This window comes from Gekko japonicus, unplaced genomic scaffold (genome assembly GCF_001447785.1).
Source record: "Gekko japonicus isolate JY-2015 unplaced genomic scaffold, Gekko_japonicus_V1.1 scaffold904, whole genome shotgun sequence".
NCBI lineage: Eukaryota > Metazoa > Chordata > Lepidosauria > Squamata > Gekkonidae > Gekko > Gekko japonicus.
Genome location: NW_015161976.1, coordinates 246,547 through 259,012, shown reverse-complemented (window position 1 = coordinate 259,012; position 12,466 = coordinate 246,547). Strand labels below are relative to the sequence as shown.

General features: G+C 40.5%; 1 protein-coding gene across 2 annotated transcripts in view; it reads right to left on the bottom strand.

Annotated features, from left to right (window-relative positions):
- The window catches only part of MPP6 (membrane protein, palmitoylated 6), a 39,768-nt gene that overhangs the window by 5,690 nt on the left and 21,612 nt on the right, over positions 1-12,466 (bottom strand). For both annotated transcript variants that reach the window (XM_015429745.1, XM_015429746.1), the window contains exons 2-8: positions 12,246-12,367; positions 9,480-9,632; positions 8,888-9,040; positions 7,799-8,026; positions 6,275-6,406; positions 4,105-4,204; positions 3,169-3,237 (exon numbers count right to left, since the gene is read on the bottom strand). In XM_015429745.1, the coding sequence (XP_015285231.1) occupies positions 3,169-3,237; positions 4,105-4,204; positions 6,275-6,406; positions 7,799-8,026; positions 8,888-9,040; positions 9,480-9,632; positions 12,246-12,362 (952 nt within the window). In that variant the 5' untranslated portion in view covers positions 12,363-12,367. The remainder of the gene's footprint in view (positions 1-3,168; positions 3,238-4,104; positions 4,205-6,274; positions 6,407-7,798; positions 8,027-8,887; positions 9,041-9,479; positions 9,633-12,245; positions 12,368-12,466) is intronic.

Genomic DNA, 12,466 nt, shown 5'->3' with positions numbered 1-12,466 from the left:
CCCACTTGGGGCAGCAAAATGAGTTGAGACAGCCCTGCCTCATAGCTAAGCAGAAGGAAATAAACATGGCTTGCCTACCTCTATTTTCCCCTTCCCTCTGCCGCCCCACCAGCCACAGCCAGGTCACTCACCTGGAGCTTCCTTCTAGAACTCGTTGTATTGCTCCTAGTTAATATATATTGTGAAGTATTTATATTTATGAATATTAAGTACACAAACACAGAAATGCCTGAATATTCTGTAGGAACAGCATGCCAGTAAACTGACTGGTCAAATATTCCACAAACACCAGAATTTATTTTATTTGTTTGATTTGTATACCGCCCTCCCACAGACGGGCTCAGGGTGGTTCACAACAGTTTCAATACAATACCATTAAAACCATAATTAAAGTAACAATTAAAACAGTAAAACCTTAATATACCGTGCAACGACTAATTCTGATCAGCAGAATATTAAGATTCAGCCACTGATGTCAATTCAGCAGTACCAATGTTAAGATTCAGGCTGCTGAGGAGGAAGGAGACAGGAAAGGAAAGGAAAGGAAAGGATGCTCCTAGTTAATATATATTGTGAAGTATTTATATTTATGAATATTAAGTACACAAACACAGAAATGCCTGAATATTCTGTAGGAACAGCATGCCAGTAAACTGACTGGTCAAATATTCCACAAACACCAGAATTTATTTTATTTGTTTGATTTGTATACCGCCCTCCCACAGACGGGCTCAGGGTGGTTCACAACAGTTTCAATACAATACCATTAAAACCATAATTAAAGTAACAATTAAAACAGTAAAACCTTAATATACCGTGCAACGACTAATTCTGATCAGCAGAATATTAAGATTCAGCCACTGATGTCAATTCAGCAGTACCAATGTTAAGATTCAAAAGGAAAGGAAAGGAAAGGAAAGGAAAGGAAAGGAAAGGAAAGGAAAGGAAAGGAAAGGAAAGGAAAGGAAAGGAAAGGCCTGGCAGAAGAGCTCCGTCTTGCAGGTCCAGTGGAACTGCAATAGATCCCACAGGGCCTGATCTCATATGGGAGCTCATTCTACCAGGTAGGGGCCAGGGCCGAAAAAGCCCTGGCGCTGGTTGAGGCTAGTCGGACATCCCTGGGGCCGGGGACTACTAGAAGATGTTGATTCATAGACCTCAGTGTCCTCCAGGGCTCATATGGGGAGAGACGGTCTCAAAGGTATGCTGGCCCCTGGCCATACAGGGCTTTGAAGGTAAGCACCAGCACCTTGAAACGGATCCGGAATTCAATAGGCAGCCAGTGCAGTTCATGCAGCACTAGGTGGATGCAAGCCCGCACAGGCTTCATCATCAACACCCATGCTGCCGCGTTCTGCACTAGCTGCAACTTCCGGAGCAGGAACAATAGTCCACCCTGGAAGTGACCATTGCATGGGTCACTGTAGCTAGGTCTCGTGGGGTAACATAAGGGGTCAACTGCCTGATCTGTCTCAGATGAAAAAGGCTGACCTGGCAGTGGCGGTGACCTGGGTCTCCATAGAGAGGGAGGCATCCAGGAACACTCCTAGGCTCTTTATCCTTGACACTGGCACCAATGGAGCCCCATCGAAGGTTGGGAGCCTGATTCCATGACTCAATCCCTAATGGCCCAGGTACAGGTCCTCCATCTTAGATGGATTAAGCTTCAGTCGGCTCTGTTGCAACCATCCAGTCACAGCGTGTAATGTCACTATATAGGCCGCAGCTTATCTTTTTCATTTTAATAGGTTTTTATTTTACTTCTCAGCCACAAGGCAGCTAACAGAAATAACAAATTAGATGAAGCATCCTACATATAAAGCTTAATCTCAACACATACACCAGAAATGACATTGACAATTTGGCCAACAGCCCAGCATAATAAAGCTAAACATTTATTATGGTGTCATATATTAGCAAGGCAGCAGGGATGGCACCTTGCCCCCACCCCCCAACCCTACAGAAATCAGAGGCAAACCTAAAAGCACACTAAACTTAACTTACTGCTGGACCACTTCCTACAACTGCAAGCAGCCCCCAAAAAGAAACGTGAACACAAATAGTTAATCAATGGCAAAGGCCATCTAGGACTGCCCATGACTCCATCTAGGTTGTCGCAAAGACCTTCATGTGATCTGGCTGTCTATTCTGCAAGGCACACAGTTATTCTTAATTCTAGCACAATTTGCCTGCTATCTCAGCAGCACCAATGTTATTTTAAAACGTTTAAAAAACAGAATAGTTGGTGCTACTTTGCTTTGTTTTATTTCTTCAAGTATTTTGCAACTGGATTTTCCCCTGGAACACCTAGATCAGCAGACAAAGGGAACAGTCCAGTGAATTTGTTCATGGCTACAAATGTCACAGCAGAGGTCCCCAACTTGGTACCCATGGTTGCCATGGCACCCAACACTTTTCCTTGTGCCCACCAAGTGTTCCTAGGCCAGATGGGGCTCTTGGCCAGCAAGGCTTCTGGTAGGCTGCACAGATTTTAAATGTTGCTTTGTCAGCAGCTGCCACAATAGTACGAGGATCTTCACTGTGTGACTTAAGATCAGCTGTGTGTATGCAAGGAAATATTTTAATACAATACACTCATTTTAAAAGGCATTCCATTAAACAGAGCTTCTGCCTTAAATGTTGAAGAGTTACTGTCAACCTTAATCCCTGACATTTTGTGGTTGGCTTCCACCTCCCATGCCAGCCATTTTATAGCTGTGCCCACCACCACCCCGTGTCAGAATTCCAAAGTGCCTGCTGGCTCAAAAAGGTTGGGAATCCCTGTGTTAGAGGATGTTAGAAGCTAAATGTCATTACAGTATCACAATAACCATTAACACATTTATTTTAATTAGCGCAAGTATCAAACTGGCTGGCATATCACAGTAACCTTTTTATTGTCTAAAAGCTTAAAACGTTAAATTAACCTAGAAATTCCTTGAATTAGTATGCACAGTAATGTATGATTAGAATACCATAAAGGGATGGTGTAGAGAAATAAAATTACTTTTAATAATATTATGAAATGTATTTGGAAATATGGGGGGGGAGAAGTATATGGAAAATGAAAATAAACAAGGGGAAAGAAAAAATAATATGTCAGAACAAATGAAAACCGGCAAAATTCAATGGATTGGGATACAGTATTTCATACTAAGATTCAAGTACCTGCATTCCTAGTTGTGAGATACATCATCTTTTTCTTCTTTTTACTGCTTAATGTTCCACAAAATGGACCTGAAGACAGACGTAGCAATTTAGACATTCCAAATTCTTACAGAGAAGTCTTAAATAGCTATACTGTTATTCTGAATAAAGTCTTTATCCATATAGCAATTGCCCAATAACTGTAGCACTTGTTTTAAAAGTATTTTAATTGCACATTTAAGAATCTCATTACTAAAATCTGTGATATTTACACAGATATAACTGGAACCAAAAAAAGGCTGTGTGTGTTAAGTACTCTCAAGTCACTTCTGACTTATGGCAACCCTGTGAATTTAATGGATCTCCAAAATGTCTTATCATTAACAGCCTTTCTTCCAGGCTTGCAAACTGAGAGCTGTGGCTTCCTTGATTGAATCAATCCACCTCATGTTGGGTCTTCCTCTTTTCCCGCTGCCTTCAACTTTTCCTAGCATTATTGTCCTTTCCAGGAAATCTTGTATTTTCATTTTGTGACCAAAGTATGATAGCCTCAGTTTGGTCATTGTAGCTGCTAGGGAGAGTTCAGACTATAACTGATAACTGGCACAGGAAAACAGGCTAGCTGTATTTATTTACTACACTTACAGCCTGCCCTTCTACAAAAAAATTCAGGGCAGTATGGAAATTAAAAGCAATAAGCACAAAATAAACATTAATCAAACTATGACTGGTACACAAAAGCAACAGGACAGCCATCAACTCATCAACTTCTTTTTCTGTTTAATATTACTTATTTGCCAGCAGGTGGCAGAAAGGATTCAAATTTGTAAGGGAGTTTTAATTCTTGGTTGTAGTTCCCAGCCACACTGAAATTGCTCATGCACCATGTTAAGCAATATCCCCTGGGTTTGGCAACTGCAAAAGTGATGTAAAGAATCATGAGATTGTGCACCTTACCTGAATTGTCCCAGTCCCGTCTAACAAACGCTTTCCTTTTTTCCTCCAGGAACTGACTAGGAATCAGTCCTGCACTTCCTCCTTCTTTGACATGGCTAGCCTAGAATGACATCAAGCATACATTCATTTTGGCACCAAACCATAATCAAACATAGCCAAGGCCTTAATTAACATAATCCAATCTGATTACATCAGCATGTTTAAAATGTAAACCGCACGCACACACACACAAACACACATACACACAGAAAGCTCCTCCTGCTGCATCCCACTGACCCACCCTAACTCTACTCCTAGGGGTCCAAGTACCCACATAAACAGAAAGGGGGGACAAACTGAGGATCTGCAGTGCAAAGGAAGAATGGGCAAGAGTTCCTCCCTTCAATCAGTGGAAGTACCATCCCAATAATAGAAGTGCTGTTCCTCCAGTGGAAACTGCACCTTGGAACCCAACTCAATGCTCATGTTTCAAATGTTTTAATTCTCTTCAAATGTTTTAATTCTGGTTCATGTTTGCACACACTGAGGAAATACAGCTACGGCCAAGAACAGAATATTGGTTCAGAGGTATCAGAGTGCTGGTTCCTTATGATATACAGGCATCTCTTTCATTCTTTATTTGGAGCCTCAGCCTGTAGTAAATTATTTAAAGTCTGCCTGGCCCCAAAAAAGAAAAAATACTTTTTATGTGTGTGCATCACAGTTTTCTCCACCGAGGAAGGCCATTAGGGGCGAAACACATCTAGCTTAGTGGTTATATATCTTTATGTGAAACCATTGCTGACATCTTTGGTTGAGCAGTGGAACAGTCTGCCTCGGGAGGTGGTGGATGCTCCTTTGCTGGACGTTTTCAAGCAGAGGCTAGACGACCATCTTTCAGGTATGTTGTAGGTATGTAGGGCTATCTTTCAGCTATGCTCGTGCAGGGGGTTGGACTAGATGACTCGCAAGGTCCCTTCCAACTCTAACATTCTATGATTCTATCTTGTTACTACTGTATGTGCAACTTCAATTGGTTGCTGTATATGACATTTTTATTCTCTATGTATGTGTGTTGTTTTTAACTTTGACCTCATGTACTGTGCAATAAATATTTATATTATTTTTTATGTTCTTGCTACTCAACCTCTTGTATATTTAATAAGAATCAGAAGTGAACCTAAAGGGCGGCATGAAAAGGTGTCCCAACACAAACCCAAGCTGTGCGGTAGGATTGCCGCAGGAACAAAGTTCCGCTAGAAACGCTCAACATTTTTCCTATTTCCCTCCAACACTTTTTTTTGCGCAACCTGAAGAGTTCTGCTGAATGCAAAAGCTTGCTTCATACTTCACAAGGCTTCCGTTATTGCAGTGGCTAGACAGATTAGGATTTGGCAGGCCTAGGTTCAAATCCCCACTCGGCCATGGAAGCTTGCTGGGTGACCTTGGGCCAGTAACACACTCTCAGCTTAACTGAACTTGCAGGGTGTTGTGAAGATTAAAAAGAGGAGAGGAGAATGATGTAGGCCACTTTAGGTTCCCACTGAGTAGAAACACAGCATATAAATAAAATTAATGAAATAAATAAATAAGGTATTAAGTCTACTATTGCTTTAGGTGTGGTCATGTAATTCAGAAAGAAAGGGCTCTTTTTATTTATTCCAATATCCATTAAGTCTGCCAATCTTGGCATGCTCAGTTTAAGACATGCATGATTTGCTAGATTTTCTCTATTAGTTCCATTGTGTTTTCTGATCCAATTCAATGTTAGCTAACCTAGGAATAGTGGCAATCAGTTTTGGACAAGTGGCAAAGTGTATTTTGAAGTTTCAAAAATACTTCTCTCCCCTGTTCAGTGTCTTTTTCTGGTTTTGGTGTGAAGGCACATACAGCTTTGTGACAGTTTGGAACCAATGGACTAATGGTTTGATTCTGCATGACAACTCTCATTTTATGTAACAGTTCTGAACCTCAGGAACAGAGCTGTCTACAACTGAAGTATGAAAGTAATCCCTTATGGCACCCAAACATAACCAAATCAGGAACTTCATACAGTGTAACAACATACAATAAAAGGCTTAAAAACTATGTCAGGGCATTACAGCTTCTGAAAATTTCCAAGGAACACTGAATTAGTACCAAAAAGCAAAACAAAACAAGATTCTAGAGAAGTAGCTTTTCTTGCCCTAACCTGCCACCAATTTGGATCTTCTCGATTTACAATCTGAAGAATTTCTCCCTTGGAAAACTTTAGTCCTGCTTCTTTGCATGGAATCAAGTTGTCATTATATGGATTATAATCAAAATGACACTTCACAAATACCTGAAACAGATGATAAAACGTAATACTGTTAAGAAATTATAATTCTAACCATTTAAAAAATGTATAGCAAGTTAGCAGAACACTGGGTCACAGTTTAAACTTCTGAATTAACTGAAACATTGGAGTATCAAGGGCAATTTTTTAAACCCAATTAAGACTCCAAGGAGGTGAAAGCAAGAGAGACAGCCAGGTATGAATGACTGGCATCAGGTTTAGCATTGATACAGGAGTACTGCCATAGAGTTCATGGAAGTATCTTAAAGTGTGTGTTTTTTTATTCAGAAAGGTGCCACTGCTCAGGCTTGTGTGGGATCTCATACCTTCTGGTGCCTCAAACAAAACTCTTAGTTGTAACTGTGGAGAGAAAGACTTCAGCTGCTCAGCAGTAATGGGACAGGCACTCTCAACATGCTCAGAAATCCTTTCTTTATATAATTTAGCTGAAGTCTGATGAGTGGGGAAGTGTCTTATGTTTATCTGCACACCCCATTTCTCACTCAGAGAGGTGATCCTGCACCTTTTGCTCCAGCTAATACAGCAGTTTCAGAGACCACTAAAATGGGGGGAAAGGGTGCAAAGCATTGTTACAGAACTTCATTGAATTTATTTTAAAATGCTTAGGGGTTAGGTTTATTTTGCTGTCTTCTATCCAGTTTTTCTGCACACTTACAGGTTGTTGTATTTTATACTGCACTGCATTATTTCTAACTGGAGGCTGCCTAGACTTTTTATGGTAGGCGGCATCAACATCTGAAGAATTCTGAACACTTCAAAGGGGGAGAGTTAATCCCAGACTCACAAAAACCAGGAATATAGGGAGGAAAAAACACACACAGCAAGACAACACATTACTCCAACCATCAAAAACTGCAGTTAATAGTGGACAAATAAAACAAATAAGAAATCACTAAATTTACTACACCTGCACCATGAAATAGAACTGGCAGAAAATAATGCAGGAAGTTAACGTAAAGCCCTCTTGTGAATAATAATGTGCAAGAATTGTCCACGTTGGCTTTCTGCTTTGTGTTGAGACACTGAGAAGCAGAGGACAGTTGCTGTTTCCTGGCATGTACAGTGAATGATCCTGGTGTGCAATCATGGCAACTTACAATTGACACAGAGAATTCATATTAATCCTACAATGACTACCTTCTGTGAAAGGATTTTATAACCCATCATGTGACTGTTACTGAGTCACTGACGGTACACAACTGGTTGCTATATATTGGAAATAGTTAATATACTTAATTAGAAGGGAAGGGGAAGGGAAACAATAAGGTGAGTAACATAACAGATGGTCCAGACTAATCAAAGAGAATATTCAGTTTCACTGAAATATGAACATTTTGTTTCTATAAATAGCTACAAATGAAGAATAGCACTACTGACCTGTTGGGGAATAATATTATCTCTGTAGCTAGGAAGAATCTTCAAAGTGACACTACCGCTTATATTCTTGAGAAGTTCTTGCAACTCTTTTGGATTGTTCCCAACCTCATGACCGTTAACCTCTTTAATGATATCACCCACATGTAGAAGACCTTGCCGATCTATCATTCCTCCATGAAGGATTCGTGCAATTACCAGATCATTATTCTCAACCCTAAACGTAACACCCTACAGAACATGTGAAGGGCACCATTGTTAGTTTATAGTTTATCTCCATTAAAAATATACTAAACCGTACAATACTGCCATTAATTATTTTAATTATCAGCATACACTATAATAGCTATTGAAGTCTGCATATTCCTAACAAATCCAAAATCAAGTAAGTACTTCAAGCTGATTAATACAGGCTTTTTTTGTATCCTCTGGCCAAACAATAAAATAAAGTGTAGGAAGAGCTTAATTATCACTACTGTCTCTCAAACGAGATCTGAAAAGCTTAACGCACAGAAACTGTAGTTACCTAACACCTTTGGGGTACCTTAACTATTTCCGGCATATAACTTACTTCATAAAAGTTCTGTTCCTTCCCCTCTTTACCACCCTGACTTTCGTTTCTCTGAATACCTCTGGACTGTTCAGGCACTGATTTCAGGTGGAGTCTTAGCCACAGGGCAACCAGAGCAGCTGCCCGGGGCCCTGCACTGGCAAGGGCTCCATGATCGAGTGCACCCAACTGCACCAGAATGCCAAGCTGCCACACCACTGCTGACCTGTCTTACAGATGCTATAGGCAGCAATGGCTTCAGGACAGCAGTCAGCTGCAGGGGGCTGACTGGGGGGAGGCAGTGGCAGTTTTTCTGGGGCCACATCCTGAAGTTCTTCTCAGGGCCCTAGAATCACTAAGACTGCCCCTGACTAACTAGTGAGCATCTCAAGGTTTTCCTTTTCCATTTATTCTCTGCTGTTAGTTTGTTGTTTCCACCAAGAACGGGTTTCATATAACTTTGATTATAGAAGGGCAACAAAGCAATATACCTAAGTCAGTGAAATATTACTTCCTCTATACTTATATCACTACATACTTACCAATGGCTCTCCTGCTCTTTTGTGAATGCCAAGTATACGAATAGCATCCACAGGTACTATCTGATTGTTCACCGAAGAATTATTAATTTCTGGGCTTGAGGGAGGAGATTCATAGCACTTTGATGCCACAATGTCATGTGCTTCCAAAAGGGACTGCGAATACAGAATGGGCGAATTGACAAGTTATAGATGACACAATAATTAGAAAATGGGAGAGGGTACTTCTGAGCTCCCCCCAGCAACCCAAAGTGCTTCTCAAATGATTTATAAGGGAAGGCTTCTTCTCAAATCATGAGCAACAAGTAGAGATCACAGCATTTCAAATGGTTGGGTTTTTTATTTGGATTTATCTCTAGTTAAAAGGAAAAACACTACTATTAAGGTTAATTTCTCAATTTAAAAAAGTATAGGCCCCCCAAATTCAGAGAAAGCCCTGCTTAAATCCCACTGAAGTCTATGGGAATTAAAGTTAACTTTACCTGGATCAGGGCCACAGTGTTTTTTCTTTCATTAGACTAAAACTGATTCTGATCCACTGCAACAAGCAATTCCCCCCTCGAGAATACTGTTAGATTAAAAAGTAATGCATTACCAGAAAGTGTGGTTCTTTCAGTATACCAACCAACTCAGCAATGTTTTCATCTTTGTTTACCAATGGACTGATGTCTTCAAGAATCTCATTGACTAACTCTAGATTGTTGTCACTCACAGCCTCAAGTTTAGAATCTTCCAGTCGCTCATGAGCCTGTGATGATTATAGAACAAGTATAAACTGATAGGAACAGTAAACAGGACCAGTATCTTTGATTTGCCATCCACATCATGAGGCTTCCTCCGTGTTTTGACAACAACGCTTAGTCTCCATCTGCATTGTTCCTGTTGTAAGTTCACTGGTCAAAGAGTCTCATTCTAGGGTTTGCATACAGCACACGGATGTAGCTGTTCTCAGAATTCATGGCCCTGCATGCTTTATTAAAGCCACTTAATGAACTTTTTGTTATTCACATACTTATACACTTTTTTCTTTAGGAGGGACTTTAAACAGCTTATTATTTCCCCCACCTCCATTTTATCCTCACAACCACCACTCTGAGTAGTAGAAAAGCAAAATTCAAGCCTGGTAACCATTTAAAGACCAACAAGATTTCCAGAGTATCTTATGAAAAGAGCTTTAATTCTTGAACATATACCCTGGAAATCTTGTTGGGTCTTTAAGGGGTTTACTGGACTTGACTATTGTTCTTCTTCTGCAGACCAACATGACTACCCACCTGAAACTATGTATGCTAGGTTAGGCTGAGAGTGTGCAATTGGCTCAAGGTCATCCAGGGAGTTCAAATCTGGGTCTCCCAGATTATAGCCTGACACTCTAACCATTGTGAAACACTGCCTGCTTCACAACCTTCTGTACAGTCACTCTGTTCTCTAATTCTAGCAATTCAGGTAAGCTATTACAGCTTGTATACATTTCTGTGGGAGGAATAAAGTATACTGACATGGTAGAAACTGGTTTAACAGTCAGTTCCTCACTTCAGGCAATCGTAACTGCAATCAAGGATACTGACCTCTGACAAAACCCTTAAAAACACCTGTCAAACAACAATTGCTAGAATACTTCAGGGAAAAGCCATGCCAGTTTAACTGGTATAAGACCAATTCTTTCAAAGACAAAAAATGCACCGATAAAGTAGTCCCTTATTCCATCTTTCAAGTCCAATTAGAGGAGTCAGGAACTAAACCTTTTCCTTCCATCCATGCCTTCATTTACTCTGTTTCTTTCATAAAGCATAGTCAGATCATTACTTTATAATTAGTTTGTTTGCACAATATGTATACATTTCCTTTTCCAAGCTTACAGACAAGCTTCAGGAAAAAGATAATGAATGTGCTTTATGAGATGAAGCCTATCCTACTATAAACAAAGTCATTTGCCCCATCCCATATCAATACAAGACAAGCTTTAAAGCTGTTAGTGAATTCCAGGTTACCTAAGATTGGGGGGGGGCGCATTTGGGTCACCACACGGACCAGATAAAGCACTGGGGAAATGGATCTTAATAGGCTTAGGCCTCTTGGAAGGCTTCCAGTCTCTTTCGCATGGCAGATGACATTGCTGGGGTGCAAAGAACCTTTAGATCTCTATTTCTACAGACTTGAATCTTGCTTTCCCCATCTACCACCTTCTAGAGTAGGGTGCCTCCAACCAAGCTGACTCTGCAGACACTTTTGGAATTTTGAGAAGAGGTAGTGAGCAGCACCATGAAATAGCTGCCATGGGTTGGCAGGATCATCTCTTTGGTTTGGAAGAGAGATGTCTTTTAGTTTCAGTTTCAAAGAAAGTACAACCACAAGGAGAGCCAGCTATGTCCAAAGATACAAGAAGTCTGTGTCTAAGGCCAAGCCAAAGGCTCATATGCTTACAAAGAACTGTATACCACCCCCTATCACTCCATTCTCCCCCCCCAAGCTGCTTCTCCCTCCTAGATTAGTTAGTGGTCACCAGAAAACATGTTGGCAAGTGCTGTAACCCCTATGGGTACCATGTCAGGGATCACTGCTCTTAGACCCACAAGAGGCTGGGGAGAGCACAACCTCATTGGGAGGTATGCAGGAGACACATACCGCACTGCATACCTAATTAAGTTATCCAACATGCAAAGCATTAAGAAGGTCTTGGCACAACAGCCATCAATGAGCTAACAGCATCTTCCCAAGCCTTGTTTCACATTATGTATCACAGTTAGTGAATGTGCGTGTCAAGCAATGCTCCCTCTAAGCCATGGAGTCTTTTGAGCAAAAAATCTGCTTTGTGAGCTACTGGCATTAACGTTGTGAGCGATTTGGCTACTGCATAAATTAGTTTGCTCTGGAGCCATCCTTCCTTAGCTAAGACAAAAATCTGTAAGCTGGAGGCTAAAAAATTGTAAGCTAGCTCAGACTAACTCATCTTAGAGGGAACACTGGTGTCAAGTCACTTGCAACTTATCACAACCCTATGAATTAATGACCTCCAAAATGTCCTACCGTTAACAGCTTTGCTCAGGTCTTGCAAACTGAAGGCCTTGGCTTCCTTTATTGAGTCAAGCCATCTCATGTTGGGTTTTCCTCTTATCCTACTGCCTTCAACCTTTCCTAAAAGTATTGTCTTTTCTAGTGAGCCTTGTCTTCTCATGATACAACCAAAGTACAATAATGTAAACGGAATCATCTTAGCTTCTTTGGAGAGTTCAGGCTTGATTTGATCTAAAAACCACTATTCTGTCCTTTTGGTGGTCCAAAGTATCTGTAAAAAAAAAAAACCCTCCTACAGCACCTAATTTCAAATGACAGTGGCTATTAACTGAAAATGTTAGTGTACCTTAGCAAGTGACCTTACAATAGGATTCTCCATAATTCCTTTCAAGAAAATAAGGTCTATTTCTTCAGCTCCTGTTGATGGAGACAAATCCGTAAGGTTATCCAAAACTTGCTGCATTGCTGCTGAAAAAGCATAAAGAAAAGCCTCTAAGCAAATGTTTAGCGGTTTTTAGTAAGTTTTAATTTATCCAATAATCAGATTCACAATTTCTTTAAAATGCC